We start from the raw sequence: 16,516 nt of genomic DNA, 5'->3' as shown, positions 1-16,516 counted from the left end.
ACGTCGTCGGATAGGGGAGTAGAAGACCCAATATACCTGGGTTACGACCCCCTCCAATCCAATGAAGGGTCGAGCATGGGGTGGACAAAGGGGTGCGAGGACACGCGCGCACACAAACTCAAAACTGACGGACACTCATGACACACGACACCGCGCCTCGCACAAAATGGAGTCCACTGACTCCTGAGTTGGAGCCTTTTGCTTGTTCAATATAACAAATAAAACATCCGTGACATAAACTAGTAGGGGGGGGGGGGGGGGGGGGGTGGTAATCGAGTACCAGATCAGCGCAGCCCTAAATGAAGCAGCTTGCAAATAAACGTCCGTCCTGCATTGAAACTCCGCTACGCCGGGGGCGCTGTCGACTATATATAGGTCACCGAAGAAGAGAAGCGACCAATAAAAGGAAGAAGGCGGCCAGTTTGGCGGATGCATCAAACCGCGCTCGATTTGTGCTCGTCCGTTGGCTGGCCGTCGATCGTGCCCTTTTTCAAAAAAAGATGGCAAGCCAAATGCTAAAGGACTGCGGCACCAATCTATGGTTCTGCCTCCTCGCGCTGGGCTTTGAGCCAGAGCGGCAGTTGCGGCTCTTCGCGCGCGACTCCAAGCACATCAAACTGGGAGCGTAAGTCTCGCCAAGCTTTGTCTTCGGGTGCCTGCCTGCGTGGCTGCCTGCGTGGTGGCTGGCGTCTTTCCACTCAATCGATTGCTGACGAAAGCTTCAAAGCAAGTGCAAAGGCTAGCCGTGTGCGGCCACCGCTGATCTTTACTTTTCTTCAACAGGGATATGTTCGACAAAGCCAACAAGTACGCCTTCCTGATTGTCGTCCAATTCCTGTTGCAGACGCTCGATCCTCCGCGATTTCAAAAGGCATTCAAGTGAGCCTAGGGCATGCGTTACGCCTGCCTGTCCCCGTCGACTGGTTTTTCCATTTCAACTTTTGTTGTCGTTTTGGAATAGATTTTGCTGGCCTCCCAATAATGCTAAACAAGATGCAGAGTTTCGCAAAGAGACCCGCGCTTGGCTGCAAGAAATCATGGTGAGGATTTCAAAGGGATGGGCAGCGCGCCAGGCTCACCAAGATGCTGATCGTTTTGACCGTTAGGTTGAAAGTGGATTCGTCGGCCCCAAAGTGTTGGCGTCATCGTTGGTCTCGCCCGGAGGCCCCAAATTCATCGGCTTGATGGTGCATTTAGTCAAGCACGTCATGCGGCGGGAAATGAAAACCTACACCAAAGGTACCTTCTTACCCAGCGACACTCAGCCAAATTCTTACGCCTTCTCCTCAAATGTTTGCTTTAGACGAGAGCTGGGTCGTCGACGTCGTCTTCAAACCGACGTCTTCGCGCCACATGGCGCTGAGGAGATGCCGCGTGGCCCAGAAAAAGTTCTTGGAGCAGGTGGCGCACCACGGTCGCTTTTTCCTGGACGTGCAGAAAAAAGTCCAGTGAGTAGCGAGGGGAACAGAGGGAGACATTTGACATTCCCACATTCCTGCCCGTGTGCGTGTTTGTCCGCTCTTTTAGGAGCCACGCGGATACCATGCGAGACCTCCGGGCCGAGAGTCAAAAGTATGACGAGCTACTCGAGTAGGTTTTTCTTTTTTTTCCCCTTGCCGTTTATCTCACACCGTACCGCGCCGATCGCTCGGTCACTTTGGCCTCGTTTCACTCCGCAGACAGAACGGCGGCAAGTCTGTCCGAGAGGATTTTGCCGATAAAGCCCAAATGGTCAGGTGAAGAAAAAAGAAAAAGCATTTGCTGTTTTCCCTCGCCAGATACAAAAAATACAAGCGCTCGCGTTCAGGTGGCACGCCTGTGGGCGACCGTGGACGGAATGCTGGCGATGACCGAGGCGGAGCGCGAGGTGCTGGAGTGCGTGCTCGGAGGAGAAGTGGATCGCTACGCGCTAGCCGGCCGCCCCCTGCGCGTTTCTCGTGGCCTGCTGGAGCGGCCCTCGCGGCGGCGGGTGAGCCCGGCGCGCTACCGACCCGCCGTGCGCTCGATGTCACGTCGGCGTGTCTTTGGCAGTTGAGCTCGGGGAACGCCGACGAGGCCGCTCAGCTGAACCTCCTGCGGCTCTTGGAGCTGATGAACCACTGCCTGCGCCTCCTGCGGGAGGAGCCGTGTGGGGGCTCCTCCTCGCCGCAGCTCAGCCTGCCGCAGTTGCAGCAAATCCAGCGGCAGATGGCCCGCCAGCTGCAGAACTCAAAGCTCCTCAGGTAAGGAGTGGAACAGAGCTGACCGATGATTGGGGGGGGGGGGGGGAAGTCTTGATTGAATTGATTTGATATTGGTTGGGGGGGGGGGGGTTCCTCTGCAATGTGAGGCGAGGTGCCAACCGGTGCGCTATTGTGCCGCCCTGCAAAATAAGCATATTTTCAAATATTAGCTGTATTATTTTTTTGGGGGATGAATTAGAGTGAAGATTTCCCAGGAGGAAATTCCCAAGATGAGGGGCGCCATCGGAGAGCTGGAAGCGGCGTTGGACAGCAAGTGGGCCGGCGTACTAACAGGCAAATCTTTAGTGTCCTTGCTCGACGGCGATCCGGTGAGCGGTCATTTGGAGTCCACCTTTGGTGTAAATTTTCGGTGGGACTCACGTCTTTTTTTTGGTATGATTTATGTCGTTGAGGTACTCGCTCTTCTTTCGCCAACGGCTCGTCTGCCGTTTGAAGCGGCGCGCGACCAAAGTGATGCCAGTTGCGTCTTCTCCAAGTTTCCCGCCAAGCTCCCCGGTCAGTGGCGTTTTGGGCGTCGTCTTGAAAGATGACTGGACTTGCAAAGTTACCGCTGACTTGGCTCTCTGACTGACGTCTCTCCTTCCGACCTTCTTTTCCACGTGACCCGGCAGACGGCTGCGCCGAGTCCTCAGGGCGTCAAGTAAGCGGCGATCTCTGGCAACTGAAGAGGTAAGTGGCGCTCTGCCGGAGGGAGGGAGGCGGATACCCGGGCGGTGCCGAGCGGTGCGCCGTCCGTCACCGGTCCTCCCCAGAGCATGCGTGCTCTCCGATGACTGCGGCAAGCGGAGAGAAATTGCCGCAGACAGATACGGAGCAGACAGCGTCCCTTGCGCCCCGTCGCCGGCAGGCACCTTTGCCGTGTGGTGAGAGCCGCTCTTTCTAAAGGCGCGTCTCGTTTGCAAGCGCCCGACGCCCGGCGGCAGAAGACCAGGGCGCCTTTGGGCTCGCCGACTCGACCGGACTCGACTCCTCGCTCGACCGGCTCGTCGATGGGAAGACTCCACCCGGGAGGCCGCAGGTGCGCTCGTTTCAGAAGTTGACGCAGGCGAAAGGACATTTCAGGTCGGCAAAACCAACGGCGTCGTTTCCGATAAGCTGCAAATGAGCCTTCGGGGACTGTTTTGGAAGCGCCCGAGATGATTTGGGCAGCGGCGTGGCTGAAAGGAGCAGCAAGAAATGTGCTCTGTAGAAGTTGGCGATTTGGGAGAGCAGGGACGCAAAGCTCTGGGTCTTGAGAGGCGGCCCACACTCTTATGTGGATGGGCGGAGCTGCTGTTCAAATAGAAAGGATGGGCCAAACTATTGTGACCCTGATCACAGACGACGACCAAGGCGATGTTAGAGCTGGAATGCGCTGAGCGGGTGTGTCAGGTAGCGCGCTAACCACACACACACACACACAACCACCCCCCGTTTGTCCCAGTTTGCAGATATCGTAAGCGCAAGCGGTCCAACGCGAGACGGCGAGGCGGGTTCCGACCCGGGCGCAATGCGAGGTTGCTTCCGCCGAGACCCCTTCGCCAGCATAGAGCAGCGTCCCCGCACGCCCGAGACCTTGAGTGAGCGTCGTCGTCGAATGCGAGCGGGTTCGCTTTAGCCAGGAAACGAGTGTCTCCTTTTGGATTTCTCTCTGCTCCGTGTTCTAGTCGTGGACATGGAGAGCTCCCGGCGACAGGCCCTGCGTGAAGACGACGGAGACTCAGACGGCGGCGTGTTGCCGTGGCGCACTCCTTCCTCCGGCCAGCGGCAGTTGTTTTGGGGCTCCTTCCTCCAGCAAGAAACTCTGCCCAGCTACGACAGTCTGCTGAGCCTCGACGACACCGCAGAGGAAGAAGAGCCCTTCCCCTGCCCGAACGCGGCCGACGAGACGCCGGCGGAGGCGTGCCGGGACGGCTCGCCCGAGCGCCCTCGCCCGGCCCGCGACCTTTTGGTCGCTCCAGCGCTTTTTCCCTCTCCGCTCATCTCCTTCTCACCTTGAATCTGACAAAAGTAAAAATTGGATGAAAGTCAGACATTGCTTTTCAACCATGCTGGAGCAGAGCGAACATGTATTAATTTGTGGTTGAACTGACTCTTTTCGATGTCATTGTTATCTGTAAAGTGCTTTGTTGCAGCTTTTTAACGCAATATAAATAAACTTGTTATCACTAATAGTACTTGTGTACATTTCCCAGTCTGTACTTTAAGGAATTCAAACACTACGCTGTAATGAATAGTGACAGAATGAGAGCGCCACTTTTCGCGGCGCAGTCAGTCGTTAAGTGACTCTAATCAATTCACTTTTATCGTGGAAATCCAACGGTGCATTTCCGCTATGCGACTTTACTTTGAAATCCCAAACGGGAAAAAGCACAGTCGCTAACTTGGCGGCGTCTGTGCCCGCCTCGCTCTCCTCTCTCAGCTTGTCGAGTTGAGTCGACTCTGCTCTGGGCGGTTCCGTCGCCCGCCCGAAGAAAGCGCAGCAGCAACAAAACTACCAGCGCCGCGCACACAAACATGGCGCCGGCGTGAAAAGTGTGGCGAACTTAAGTCACACCGCCGGCGAACTTTCGTGAGCGAGCACCCCCGCTCGAAAGCGCGCCCGCCCCAAGTACGGAACTTGGCGAGCGAGCGAGCGAGCTCAACGACAGCAACTCGCTTCCATGTCAACGTCGTCCCTCGTAAACAGCCGGTAAGTAGCGAGCGAGCCAGCCAGCCAGCCAGCGACCTCTTCCTACCTATCTACCTAACCAGTGTCCGCTTGAGCGAGTTCCGAGTGCAGCGAGACGGCACGGCACGGCGAGCTTTTCGAGCAACTTGTCGCTTCTCGACGCCGAGTGGAGACAGCCACGTATCCACAAGCGCACCATTGTCTTTCGGGGAATGCTGTTTATTTCCTTCTATTACGGTGACCGCGGGCGGGCGGGCGGGGGGGTCACAGGAGAGAACCGTAGAAGCGCTAGCAAAGTAGACAACGGATGAGCGAAGATACATTTGATGGAAGCTTTTACAAAGACTAAACAGGCTTGACGTACAGTGCGCGAATAAGTCGATTCATGCTTGAAATGTGCAAAGCGCCAATGCTGGTGCTTGGGGCCCCGATTCCCGAACCGCGTCGCGTCGTTGCGGGCTCTCCAATTGTGCGCCTTCTCCGTGCCGTGCCGTGCCGTGACGTGACGTGACGTGACGTGAGGCCAACAGTAACAAACGTGTCCGAGGCCATTGAGAAAAGAGCGCAAAGGCCTCCAAGGATGATGGCCAGCTTTGAATGCGTGACAGGTGTTACGGACAGGAACGGAAGATGTTACTCGGCGTTGCAAGGTGACCAAACGCCGGCCGGCCGGCCGGCTGGCTGGACCGGCTGGACCGGAGCGCACGTTTCAGCAGGTGACCTCCGTCGCCCCTGAAGTCGGACGCGTTCAGCTTGGATGCTCCATCGCGATGGTGTGGACGGAAGGAAGCTTTTGGATTTCACCCACTCTGTGTCTGCGGGTCTTAATGCGAGTGCGCCACGTGCTCTTTGAAAACAACCGAGCAAAAGCCTTTCATCCTTCCACGTTCCTTCAGACTCGATGACTTTGAGAAAGTTGCCGCTTTGACCCCCTTTCCTTCTTTTGATGAATGCGCTGGCGTTTTGCTCGGCAATGCTTTTGCGCTCCCTTGTCAACAAAACCCACATGACCCGATTGTGACTGAAATGAAACGAAATGAAGACTTGGCCTTTGTATGACCTTTTGGCCTTCCGCAGCGATGCCGAAGGCTCGTGTGAAATAGCAGCTGACAAAAACATTTTCAGGAGCATTTGAGACAGACACTTTGATGATGATTTTTCGCAGCATTTCGACTTTTGTCCATTCTGGCGCGGCGTGGGAATGTGCGCTGTTGTTTTGGGCTGACGTGCTGATTTTGAAAAGAGCGATTCAACCTTTGTGATGACTGGGAGAAAGGACCCCCCAAAAAGAGGGCCTTTTCTTTTTTCTCCCCTACCCCGGGGTAGCTCCTGCTTCTCCCGAGCGCCTTTGTATTTGCTACGTGGTCTTTTGCAGGTGAGCCACGATGGAGGACAAGGGCCACCGCGTGAGCGACTACTTTGTGGTGGCCGGCCTGACGGACACGTCGGCGCCGCTGGAGCTGGACCTTTCTGAAGCCAAGTGGAGCGGGCCCAAAGCTCCCATCACCGACCTGGCCGTCATCAACAGGTCGGCGGGCGAGGCCGTGCCCGAGGGCTTCACCTGCGTCGACGGCACCCCCGGCGGCCTGCCGGCCAACCTCAACCACGGCAGCCTCAAGAGCCCCGAGCTCTTCCTCTGCTACCGGCGCGCTCGCGGGAAGCCGCCGCTCATCGACGTCGGGTAACGCTAAGCCAGAGCTTCGGCCGCTTCTTTGGCAACTGTCCTGACGCGCCCTTTTGCCTCAGCGTTCTGTACGAGGGCAAGGAGCGCCTGATCCAGGGCTGCGAGGTGATCCAGGCCACGCCGTACGGCCGCTGCGCCAACGTCAACAACAGCTCGGCCGCCTCGCAGCGCATCTTCGTCACCTTCCGCCGGGCCGCGCCCGTGCGGCCTCAGAACTCGCTGGCCGTCACCGACGTCTGCGTCATCGTCGGCAGCAAGGGCGAGACGCCGCCGCACACCTTCTGCAGGGTGGACAAGAACCTCAACTGCGGCATGGTGCGTGCCGGCCCGGGAAAACGCCGCCGCTGCCGCCGCCGTGCGTCCGGATGACCCTCCACCTTTTTCACTTTCAGTGGGGCTCCAGTGTCTTTCTGTGTTATAAGAAATCCGTGTCGGCGTCCAACTCCATCACCTACAAAGCCGGTGAGTCCCGCGCCACGGGGCACGCTGGACACGTGTTCCCCTGACGCCGCCGTGGCCACGTCTTTGACTCCAGGCCTCATCTTCCGCTATCCGGAGGAGGACTACGAGTCTTTGCCCCTGTCCGAGTCGGTTCCTCTCTTCTGCTTGCCCATGGGCGCCAAGATCGAATGTTGGGCGCCCAACACCCGAGACCCTCTGCCCGTCTTCTCCACCTTTGTGTTGACCAGCGGCTCCGGCGAAAAGGTGACTCGCGCCTCCGTCGGCCTTTCCTGAGCAAACGGCGAGGACTCACCAACGCGTTGCGCTCAGGTGTACGGTTCGGCCATCCAGTTCTACGAGCCCTACCCGGCCAACCTGCTGAGCGAGAAGCAGCAGATCCACCTGGGCCTGCTCACCAGCGTGGAAAAGAAGCCGGTCCCCGAGCGGGCCCTCAACGCCAACAAATGCATCTGCCTCCTCTCCCGCTGGCCCTTCTTTGAATCCTTCCGCAAGTTCCTCATGTTCCTCTACAAGCTGTCTGTCTCAGGGCCGCAGCCGCTGCCCATGGAAAAGTGAACCTCTTCCGTCCACACGCATTTCCATTTCATTCCTGGCGTGTGCTCACCGTCCTTCCTTCCTTCCTTCCTTCCTTCCTTCCTTCCTTCCTTCCTTCCTTCCTTCCTTCCTTCCTTCCTTCCTTCCTTCCTTCCTTCCTTCCTTCCTTCCTTCCTTCCTTCCTTCCTTCCTTCCTTCCTTTCCTCCTTCCTTCCCTTCCTTCCTTCCTTTCTCTCTCCCTCCCTCCACAGGCACATCGCCCACTTCATGCACAGCGTGTCCTTTCCGTCCCCGCAGAGGCCTCGGATCCTGGTCCAAGTGAGCTCTCGTTTGTTCTCCTGCCATTAGATCCGTCTGCCTTTGCCCGCTTTCGACTGCCATTTTGTCTCCAAGCTTTCGGCGGACGACACCTTGATCCTCTCGCAGCCCGTTTCGACGCCTTTACCCCTCAGGTAGGCCGGCTGCCTAATGTGCGTTCTTTTGGCCTCCCTCCCATCCCTCCAACCTTCCCTTCCCTCACCGCTGCTCTCTTCCTCCCCTCCAGCGGCGCCGACTACGGCACCCTCTTGATGAACCTGGGCTCGGAAAACTGCGCCACCTTGCTGCACTTTGTCCTGCTGGAGAGCAAGATTCTGCTGCACTCGCTCCGGCCGGCGGTGCTCACCGGAGTGGCCGAGGCCGTGGTGGCGGTCAGTCCGGCTTGGCGCCCGTATGCTTTCGAGTAGAGCTCGCCAAAGCAAAGGTTGAGTTGTGAGCGGCTGGCTGGCTGGCTGGCTGGCTGGCTGGCTGGCTGGCTGCCTGCCTTTTGTCTCTCTCTCCTCAGATGATCTTCCCCTTTCAGTGGCAGTGCCCCTACATCCCCCTGTGCCCGCTGTCCCTGGCAGGCGTCCTCAACGCCCCGTGCCCCTTTATCGTGGGCGTGGACTCCCGCTACTTTGACCTTTACGACCCGCCGTCGGACGTGGTCTGCGTCGACCTGGACACCAACACCGTCTACTTGTACGTTGCGCGCGCTCCGACCCGCTTGGCCTTTCTCCGACAAGCGCGCTCTCTGCGTGACCGCGCAGGTCCGACGAGAAGAAGCACAACAACTGGAAGAACCTCCCCAAGAAGCCCTGCAAGACTCTGCTGGGCTCCCTGAGCGCCTTGCACCGCCAGCTGGCCGCAGGTACAAACGGAGCCAGAATGCGGCGGCGGCGGCGGCGCCGCAGCGCCCGCTTCTCTTCCTCCCCCCCTCTCCTGTCTTAGTTTCAGTGCGACAAACGGGTCTGGCGGCGGCGGCGGAGGACGTGACGCCCGTCGAGGCCGACTTCACTTGGCACAAGAAGAAGACGGCCTTGGAGATGGAAATCCAGGAGGCCTTTCTGCGCTTCATGGCCTCGGTTCTGAAAGGCTACCGCTGCTACCTCAAGCCCATCACCCAGGCGCCGTCCGACAAGGCCACGGCCGCCGACTCCCTCTACGATCTGCAAGGTAAACGGCCCTTTCTGGGGACCTTTGCGTCCCTGCCATCGGACCAGACTCAAAGCTATGGAAAGTGGCATCACGTAACGCCAGCCTTGGCAATGAAGCCAATCCAAAAAGCCAGGAGAATAAAGATGAAAAGGCCCGGCCGGCGGCTGGGTCGGTCACGCCTCACGAGGCCTTTGAATTCAGGCAATTTCCTCCTCTGCCCGCGCAGGTTTTCTCAAAAGCCGAGAGCGCGCTCACCACAAGTTCTACTCGCAGCTCACCAAGACCCAAATCTTTATCCGCTTCATCGAGGAGTGCACCTTTGTCAGCGACAAGGACACGGGTTTGGCCTTCTTCGACGATTGCGTGGAGAAGGTGAGCGGCCCGATGGCTCCGCTCTTCCAAATGCCCAAAATAGAGCAAGGTTTTTTTTCTCTCCGCTACCTTCTGGTGTCGTGGTATGCTCGGGCGCAGGTGCAGGGAGAATGGTCGGAGGAGGGCCGACTCTTGGAGCTGGACGAGTCGCAGAAGAGCGAGCACACCGTCTTCGTGATGCCGCCCGAGCCGCCGTCCGAGGGCGGCCGCGACCCGCCCCCCAAATATACGTGAGCCGTCCGTCCTCCGAGCCCAGATTATTCCTCCGTTGTCGGCGTTCCGTAGCGGCAGCTACCTCCGAAGAAGAGAGAAAGGCTCCAAAATGGCCAGGAGAAATGCAATCGCTACAATTGCTACTATAAAAGGGCTGGAATTCAAAATCAAGCCAGTCAAGCGCTTTTGGAAATGTGGGAATTTTGAGATGAGCTGAAAGGTGCGCAATCGAGTGCGGATGTGGGAAGCCACTATCGATTGCCCGTCTATTCTTTTTGGATTTGCGAGAAGACTCGATGAAAGCGCTACTAACCTCTCTCGTTTGAATGGACAGTTACAAAGGTTTCCCCCGGCTGAGGCTGGAGCTCTTTGAGCGTCCCGGAGAGTTGCGGCCGGCGATCAGCAGCAGAGCGGCGGGCGCCAGTCTCGCCAGCAGCCCGGCGCTCCTGGCCAAGCGCACAAAGCAGGTGGCGTGCCGCCGCCGCCGCCACTCGGGCTCCTCCGCCTCAAACCCCTGCCTGCCTAATGACATGTGCCTGCCTGCCGCCATCCCGCCAGGAGATCAAGCTGGCCTCCAAAATGGCCAAGCACTTCTCCAGCGACCCTCAGCTGTGGGCCCGCTGCCTCTTCAGTCACTGCTACAGCCTGTGGTTCATCTGCCTGCCGGCCGCCGTGCGCCTGGCCCGCTCCAAGAGCCGTGCCATGCAGCAGGCCTACAACGTGCTCTTGAAAATGAGGACCACCGAGGTGGAGGTCTTGGACGAGGTTCGGCCAGCAGACACGGCGCCTCGCCTGGGCTGGGCTGGGCTGGGCTGGGCTGGGCTGGGCTGGGCTGTGGTGGTGTCAGCCTCCTTTCTTTCTTTCCTGTGTGTCAGGTGTGTTACCGGGTGGTGATGCAGCTGTGCGGCATTTGGGGTCTACCCGTGATGGCCGTGCGCGTGTTGGTGGAGATGAAGAGGGCCGGCGTTCAACCCAACGCCATCACCTACGGCTACTACAACAAGGTCCCGACAGCTCCGCGCCGCTCGCCGAGGCCACGGCAGCGCCGGCGAGCCTGAGCTTCTTGAGCGCCCTTCTCCCCCCGCAGGCCGCCTTGGAGAGCCCGTGGCCCAGCCGGAACCGCGGCGGCCTCTTCATGTGGACCAAGCTTCGCAACGTCCTGCGCGGGGTGGCCCAGTTCAAGCAGGCCCTGCACCGCCGCTCTTCCCCCGGAAAGGGAAGCGCAGGTGGGTCGGGTCGGGCTCTGCGCCAGCTCCTCCCCACCAGAGGGGGCCGCCACGCTTCACCGCGCTTTTGTCCCCATCCATCCACGGCAGGAGGCGCATCTTCGGACCGCTGCGGCGCCGACGGCGCAGAGGAGGAGCCGCGTGACCGACATCCGGCGCCACCTCGAGCAGGTGGGAGCCGCCGCCGCCACAAGGCGCTTTGAGCCATTGGCTGGCTTTCCCTCGGGCTCAAGTGTGACGTCGCAATTCTCACTCCTGTGCAACTTGTACTTTGGTCGGAGACAAACGGCTGCCGGTCCGTAGAAAATATCGGGACCGATTACGACTCGCTTTTAGGAGAGGCCGACTGACAGAGGCCAGACCAAAGTCAAACAACCAAAATGAAGCCTTTTGAAAGCCCTCCAAACCAGCCGAGCGAAGTAAGTCTAATGAAGAATACCAAATGTGTGTCGGATGAAGCAGGAAGCGACAGCGCCACGGCGGCGACCGCAGCAGAGCCTCCCGGTCCCGTCGACGCGCACGCATCTGTCCCCAGCATCGTCAGATTGTCCACCGGGAGCAGCCCCGAGTCAGGTGAGAGACGAGGAAGACGAACGAACGAGGCCTTCGGCTCCAAACTGGACATGACCAGAAATGTTCCGCAGCCAAAGGCGACTCGTTCCAGCGGCACGGCAAAGCGGACGACGCGGCGCCCGTCGTCCCCGACGCCGCCTCGCTCGCTGCGGCCGACCGGCCTCCGAAGCGGCGCAAGAAAGCCTTCGCCGAGCGCAGCAGGAGCTTCAGCGCCCAAACGAGGGCCGGAATGCTCTCGGAGAAAGGCGTGGAGCGGCTCGGCGCCGACGCCCGCATCCTGGCCGCCGCCTTTTCGGCGGCACGGAGCGCGAGCGGCCCCGGCGCCGCGTCCAAAGCGCTTTTCCGGGACTTGGAGGAAGAAGCTTTTCCTGAAGAGTTTCAGGGCCTCGCTTCCCCGGCCCAAGAAGAAAGTGGCGGTGGCGATGGCGGGAAGCTGCCAGACAAATGCGGCGACGCAAAGGAGGAGGAGTCTGGGGCGCGCCCCGCCAACCTGGAAAGGGCGGATGTGGAGGCGGGCGCCGACCCGCTTTCCCTCCTGGCGTCGGAGAGCCCAGAGCCGGCCTCCGTCGACGGCCTGGAGCCCCCCGAGCCGCCCGCCGTCGTGTCCCGCAACCTGGCTGAGGAAATTGAAATGTACATGGGCCTGAGAAGCCCCCCGGGCGCCGGCAGCAAGTCCGAGCCACCCCCGGAGCGCAGGTGCAGCCTTCCCGGCTCGCCGGCCGAGGCCCCTCGCCGCGGGCCCGCTGCCGCCGGCTCCGCCCTGGCTCGCTCCAAGACCTTTGCGGCAAAGAGCCAGCCCCCCGGCGTACCGTCCTCGACCCTGGCGCCGCTCACCAAGTCCTCCCAGGGAGGCTCGCTGGGCTCAGTCATCAACTCCATTTCGGCCATCAAGATGGACAACTTGCTGTCGGGCCCCAAAATGGATGTGCTCAAGTCCGGAATGAAACAGGCGGCCAACGTGGCCAGCAAAATGTGGGTGGCCGTCGCCACCGCTTACTCCTACTCGGACGATGAGGTGAGACGGGCCCGCCCGGATGCGTTTGTTTTTTGTTTTTTTCCTCCCTTCCCCCCCCAACCCTAACCGCCTTTCTTCCGACTGGCTTCTTTTTCCCGCAGGAAGAACAAGGTCAAAGCGGAGGAGGTTTCCCCGCCAGCTTGGACGAGCACATGTTGCCCGACGCGGAGGACGAGCCGGAGAGAGGCGGCGGCGGCGACCTGCATTTAGCGGCCAACGGCCTCAACCGGAGCTGCGCCAGCATCGGCAGCGACGCGGGCCGAGGGATGCGGCACCCACGTAGGCGACGGGCGCGAGACTCGCCTTTGAACTCGGGGGTTGCTTTCTTTTATTTCTCACTTAGCAAGTGGAATTGGGGAAAATGGAATTGTTTTGCTTCAAATTTGGGGCCACGTCAGATTCCTTCGAGCTACGTGCTAAAGCGGAGCAGATAAATGACAGCCATTTTTGCTGACAATGAAGAAAGACTGAGAACAAAAGGCCGTTACGAAGAACAAACGAAAGGTTGTTTTTCAGCTACACGAGCGACGATACCATGCAAAAGCCATTTTTGGATTCTCATCCCTTTTGATTACAGACCTAAACCCAAGTTTGAGCGTGGCAAAGTGGAGGCGGGTTAGGGTTAGCGCTCACCGTCTCCTTTTTCGGCAGATGCCAGCCCCGGGCGAGCGGGCGGGGCCCCCGACTCGTGTCACCGCGCCTCCTCCTCGTCCTCCTCCTCCAGCATCTTCCAGAACTACGCCTTGGAGGTCAAGAGCGCAAAACGCTTTCACGCGGCGGCGCACTGCTTCTCACGCCAGCCTGGTCCCCTCCCCCGACAGGTGCTGATGTCCAGCTGCTCGCAGTGTCGCTCTTGCCAAGCGCTGGTGTACGACGAAGAGATCATGGCGGGCTGGACGGCGGACGACTCCAACCTCAACACCAATTGCCCCTTCTGCCGCGCCGTCTTCCTGCCCCTGCTGCACGTGGAGTTTCACGACCTGCGCGCCGTCGGCGGGTGGGTGCTCAAAAGAAAAGCCGGCGTTTTTCCGCCCGGCGCTCATCTGGCGCCGTTCTGCCTTCAGCTTCTACTTAAATCCCGCTGCGTCCGGAGACAGTCTGCACAGTTCCGGCGGCAGTGGGCTCCCGACGGCGCCTGGCGACGTGAAGACGCCAGGGCGCGCGGCTCTCCCTCCGGAGGAGGCTCTGGCCCACAGTAGTCCCGGAACGCATCAAAGGTAAAGACGTGGTCGTCGCTGTCGGGAAGCCGAGGCGGTCAAAGTCAGTCAGCGTTTCTCCCCTTTCCAGACTGGTTCCGGAGCCGGCGCAGTCCGACCCGCTGGGTCTCCTGGCGTCGGCCAAAAGATGCGGCGGTACGTCGCTGACGCGCAGCAACAGCGTGGGCGGTCCGCTGCAGGGCCTGGACTCCTCCCCTGCGCCGCCCGGTCACGGCCTCTCCACCAGCAGCCTCCCCGGCAGCCTGCGCGAGGTTTCGGTGGGTCCCGAAAGGCCCTTCCGTCCGACACGCTTTGCAAACTAACTGTGGCCAACCCACAGGATGGAATGGCAGGCAAAAAGCCGGACCCCCGCCCCGTGTCGGTGCCGTACCTCAGTCCCTTGGTGCTGCGCAAGGAACTGGAGACGCTTCTGGAGAACGAGGGAGACCAGGTAAGTTGGCTTTGCCCCTGGACTGCCTCGCGTCGTCATCTGGCCCCGCTCCTTTTCTCCTCCGTCAAACAGAAGGTCAACTTCAAGGTAGTTTATTTTTTTCCCTTGTCGTGAAATGTCCAAGAAGGTTTTCTCTCCCACAATTGTGCAAAGCGGGCGGGGGGCGTCATCCGAGGTCTTGCAAGGCGGGAGAGCCCGCGCACGTTTTTTTTTCCCCCCTCTAAGCGTATATGTATCTCGCCCGAAAAGAGTCAGTCGGGCGCCGTTGTGACCCCGCCCATCCGCCGCTGTGGCCCAACAGGTGATTTACAGTCACAAGTTCCTCAGCCAGCATCCCATCATCTTCTGGAACCTGGTGTGGTATTTCCAGCGCTTGGACCTGCCCAGCCACCTCCCCGGCCTGGTCCTGACCTCCGAGCACTGTAACAACGGCACGCAGGTAGGTAGATGCTGGCCCGCAGGCCCGGCCCGGCCCGGCCCGGCTTTTGTCTTTTGCCGGTTCTCGCCCGTTTGTCCCTCCCTTGCTCCGTCCAGCTGCCCCTGACCTCGCTGCCCCAGGACAGCAAGCAAGTGTACGTCCAGATCCTGTGGGACAACATCAACCTCCACCAAGAGGCCGGAGATCCCCTTTACCAGCTTTGGAGGACCTTGTGTGGGTGAAAGTTTGAATGACTTGATTTCAGCAGAAAAATGTGCCGATAGTTGGCTCAAAGAGCTTAACGCCGTCGCCAACATTGCGCCCAAACCACGACGCCCGCATCGAAAGCCACCCAATGGCTTGCGTCGGATAAATATTGGCTTTTTTTTTAGTGGAAAAGAAGGGGACCTTGGCCCCCAGCGATCACCAGGAGATGCGCACGCTCCTCAACACCGTTGTGCGCAACATCCAGACCAACGACGTCTACGGCCCCATCAACCTGCTGATCCGAGAGCTCAAACGTCGCCCGGAGGACGGCCGGCGGGAGAGGTAAAAAGGCGTGCCCGCCCCGACTCGTCCGTCGCCTAACCCTAACCCTTCTTTTTCAGGAGCATCTATAGAGAAATATTATTTCTCTCCCTTGTGGCGTTGGGGCGAGAGAACATCGACGTAGGTGAGCGAATGTGCCCGGCCGGCATTGTGCTGCTCCCCCCCCCCCCCCCCCCCCACCTTTTTGACCTGGCTTTTCCCCACCCGGGCAGAGGCTTTTGACAGGGAGTACCGGCTGGCCTACGACCAGCTCAGCGCGGAGCAGCTCCGGTTCCTGCGCCGCATGGACGGGCCGCCCGGCGCCGGCGTCAGCTGCTGCCTCAAATGCTTTGGCACCCTCTTCATCTGATCAGGGAAAGCCGTTTCTTCTGCGTCCGGCAACAGCGTGCTCGTTTTTTCCTCACTCCAAAGACAACTGGGTGCACGAGTCGCGTGTCCCCCCCGCCCGCCTTTCCAGTTGCTTTGATCCACGTCTTAATGAATTTTCAAGTCCTCGTCAGCTCACCAAAGAAGCAGACAATCGCTAATTACAAGTCGGCAGCCTTTTTAGTTGTGCCGGGTGCTGAAAACATTCCACGGCGAGCGAGCGAGCGAGCGTTGCGCTGGAGAAGGAGCACGGATGTAACCAAGCGAACACATTCCATTTTCCAAACGGATTGACAAGAAGATGAGCCGACGTCGCCTCAGAGTCTTAACTCGTTTGTCCTCTCAAACACACAAAAACGACTTTCTCGTATTTATTTTTGTAGTCTCGCTCTTGCTGTCATTCTAGTAACTTTTTAAAATGGCTGTTCAAATGTTCGAATGAGTGATTTCAAGCTGTAGTGATTTCTCAAAAGTGATCTCTCACCGTCCTGTGGTAAGGAATTGAATGTCTACCTAGAAATTAGCTGCAATAAACAAGTTTGTGAACCATCAAGTTGGTCGTATGTGCGACAACAACAAATCGAAAAGTGTCCTTCTGGTTGAGTCTGTCGACTGCTTTTAATATTTCACCGTCGTGTGTATCGTACAGTTAAGAAGGCGTCGCAGACATGTCCCAATCAACAGCGACACGTGAGTCTCTCACAGACACACACCCACACAAAAGTCGCAAAAGGTCACGCTGCACTTAATATTTGTTTCGACTCGGTGACGTCGTCAGCGAGTGACTTCAAGAGTTCCCTTTTGGGCACCCAAAGCAGTTGCGGTTAACCACCTGCTGGCTGCAGCAACGAGTAAGAATGGAGTCAAAGACGAATCCGGTTTGTGGGCACGATCCGTTTTGTGCATATCACGCAAGAACCGAGGCAGCGATGGTAAACGGATCGCGACATGCTGAAGGACGTCCACGTGATTGCGGCACCCGATCGATAACTGTACAAGTGTGCAAAAGTTTGGAATGAGCCCCTTGCTCTGGGCTCGGCCGCGACGTCCGTCCGTCCCGTCCCGTCCCGTCCCGTCCCGCTGCGCTGCGCTGCGCTGCGCTGCGCTGC

General features: G+C 59.0%; 2 protein-coding genes and 1 non-coding gene across 10 annotated transcripts in view; all 3 read left to right on the top strand.

The window, feature by feature from the left end:
* The window catches only part of dennd4c (DENN/MADD domain containing 4C), a 28,397-nt gene extending 11,897 nt beyond the window's left edge, over nucleotides 1–16,500 (top strand). The window contains exons 1-32 of one of the 5 annotated variants that reach the window (XR_005099095.1): nucleotides 4,617–4,914; nucleotides 6,269–6,574; nucleotides 6,640–6,892; nucleotides 6,970–7,039; nucleotides 7,113–7,282; nucleotides 7,349–7,590; nucleotides 7,825–7,891; nucleotides 7,967–8,025; nucleotides 8,118–8,262; nucleotides 8,397–8,572; nucleotides 8,641–8,741; nucleotides 8,822–9,046; nucleotides 9,255–9,630; nucleotides 9,948–10,080; nucleotides 10,172–10,378; nucleotides 10,489–10,617; nucleotides 10,701–10,839; nucleotides 10,930–11,010; nucleotides 11,299–11,412; nucleotides 11,484–12,427; nucleotides 12,529–12,706; nucleotides 13,079–13,176; nucleotides 13,249–13,424; nucleotides 13,492–13,644; nucleotides 13,715–13,901; nucleotides 13,964–14,074; nucleotides 14,376–14,513; nucleotides 14,609–14,726; nucleotides 14,885–15,041; nucleotides 15,101–15,165; nucleotides 15,254–15,477; nucleotides 16,461–16,500. Coding sequence is in view for 4 of the 5 variants with exons in the window: in XM_037261797.1 (XP_037117692.1) it covers nucleotides 6,279–6,574; nucleotides 6,640–6,892; nucleotides 6,970–7,039; nucleotides 7,113–7,282; nucleotides 7,349–7,590; nucleotides 7,825–7,891; nucleotides 7,967–8,025; nucleotides 8,118–8,262; nucleotides 8,397–8,572; nucleotides 8,641–8,741; nucleotides 8,822–9,046; nucleotides 9,255–9,630; nucleotides 9,948–10,080; nucleotides 10,172–10,378; nucleotides 10,489–10,617; nucleotides 10,701–10,839; nucleotides 10,930–11,010; nucleotides 11,299–11,412; nucleotides 11,484–12,427; nucleotides 12,529–12,706; nucleotides 13,079–13,176; nucleotides 13,249–13,424; nucleotides 13,492–13,644; nucleotides 13,715–13,901; nucleotides 13,964–14,074; nucleotides 14,376–14,513; nucleotides 14,609–14,726; nucleotides 14,885–15,041; nucleotides 15,101–15,165; nucleotides 15,254–15,390 (5,445 nt within the window). In the remaining variant the exon portion in view is untranslated. Of the gene's footprint in view, nucleotides 1–4,616; nucleotides 4,915–6,268; nucleotides 6,575–6,639; nucleotides 6,893–6,969; nucleotides 7,040–7,112; nucleotides 7,283–7,348; nucleotides 7,591–7,824; nucleotides 7,892–7,966; nucleotides 8,026–8,117; nucleotides 8,263–8,396; nucleotides 8,573–8,640; nucleotides 8,742–8,821; nucleotides 9,047–9,254; nucleotides 9,631–9,947; nucleotides 10,081–10,171; nucleotides 10,379–10,488; nucleotides 10,618–10,700; nucleotides 10,840–10,929; nucleotides 11,011–11,298; nucleotides 11,413–11,483; nucleotides 12,428–12,528; nucleotides 12,707–13,078; nucleotides 13,177–13,248; nucleotides 13,425–13,491; nucleotides 13,645–13,714; nucleotides 13,902–13,963; nucleotides 14,075–14,375; nucleotides 14,514–14,608; nucleotides 14,727–14,884; nucleotides 15,042–15,100; nucleotides 15,166–15,253; nucleotides 15,961–16,460 lie in introns of those variants that run through there. The other 4 variants (XM_037261801.1, XM_037261797.1, XM_037261798.1 and 1 more) reach the window with 4 other exon arrangements.
* On the top strand, nucleotides 396–4,862 carry haus6 (HAUS augmin-like complex, subunit 6). Of its 4 annotated transcripts, XR_005099096.1 has the most exons (16): nucleotides 396–625; nucleotides 784–879; nucleotides 962–1,040; nucleotides 1,107–1,239; nucleotides 1,304–1,448; nucleotides 1,528–1,590; nucleotides 1,680–1,731; nucleotides 1,808–1,969; nucleotides 2,032–2,222; nucleotides 2,422–2,551; nucleotides 2,636–2,738; nucleotides 2,855–2,912; nucleotides 3,147–3,261; nucleotides 3,667–3,802; nucleotides 3,890–4,287; nucleotides 4,846–4,862. XR_005099096.1 is itself a non-coding variant. In XM_037261808.1 (15 exons), exons 1-15 carry the CDS (start codon nucleotides 501–503, stop codon nucleotides 4,219–4,221), a joined length of 1,902 nt encoding a protein of 633 aa, XP_037117703.1. In that variant the 5' UTR covers nucleotides 396–500; the 3' UTR covers nucleotides 4,222–4,392. The 4 variants fall into 4 exon arrangements, 3 of the variants coding, with proteins under 3 accessions (XP_037117703.1, XP_037117702.1, XP_037117701.1); XM_037261808.1 differs by lacking the exon at nucleotides 4,846–4,862 and having other exon boundaries at nucleotides 1,528–1,572; nucleotides 3,890–4,392; XM_037261807.1 differs by lacking the exon at nucleotides 4,846–4,862 and having other exon boundaries at nucleotides 1,808–1,966; nucleotides 3,890–4,392.
* On the top strand, nucleotides 2,936–3,066 carry LOC119129763. Its single transcript, XR_005099303.1, has one exon.
* Nucleotides 16,501–16,516: the final 16 nt, after the last annotated feature.

Source organism: Syngnathus acus, chromosome 10 (assembly GCF_901709675.1).
Source record: "Syngnathus acus chromosome 10, fSynAcu1.2, whole genome shotgun sequence".
In the NCBI taxonomy this organism is placed as follows: Eukaryota; Metazoa; Chordata; class Actinopteri; order Syngnathiformes; family Syngnathidae; genus Syngnathus; species Syngnathus acus.
The sequence above is the reverse complement of the archived record's forward strand: the minus strand, read 5'-3'. Positions and strand labels throughout refer to the sequence as shown.

Bases quoted from the DNA above. Each gene is read 5' to 3' on its own strand.
- haus6 (XM_037261806.1), top strand. From the start codon at position 501: ATGGCAAGCCAAATGCTAAAGGACTGCGGCACCAATCTATGGTTCTGC. The intron at 1,240-1,303 runs GTACCTTCTTAC...TGTTTGCTTTAG, and splicing joins AATGAAAACCTACACCAAAG to ACGAGAGCTGGGTCGTCGAC. The intron at 3,262-3,666 runs GTGCGCTCGTTT...CGTTTGTCCCAG, and splicing joins CTCCACCCGGGAGGCCGCAG to TTTGCAGATATCGTAAGCGC.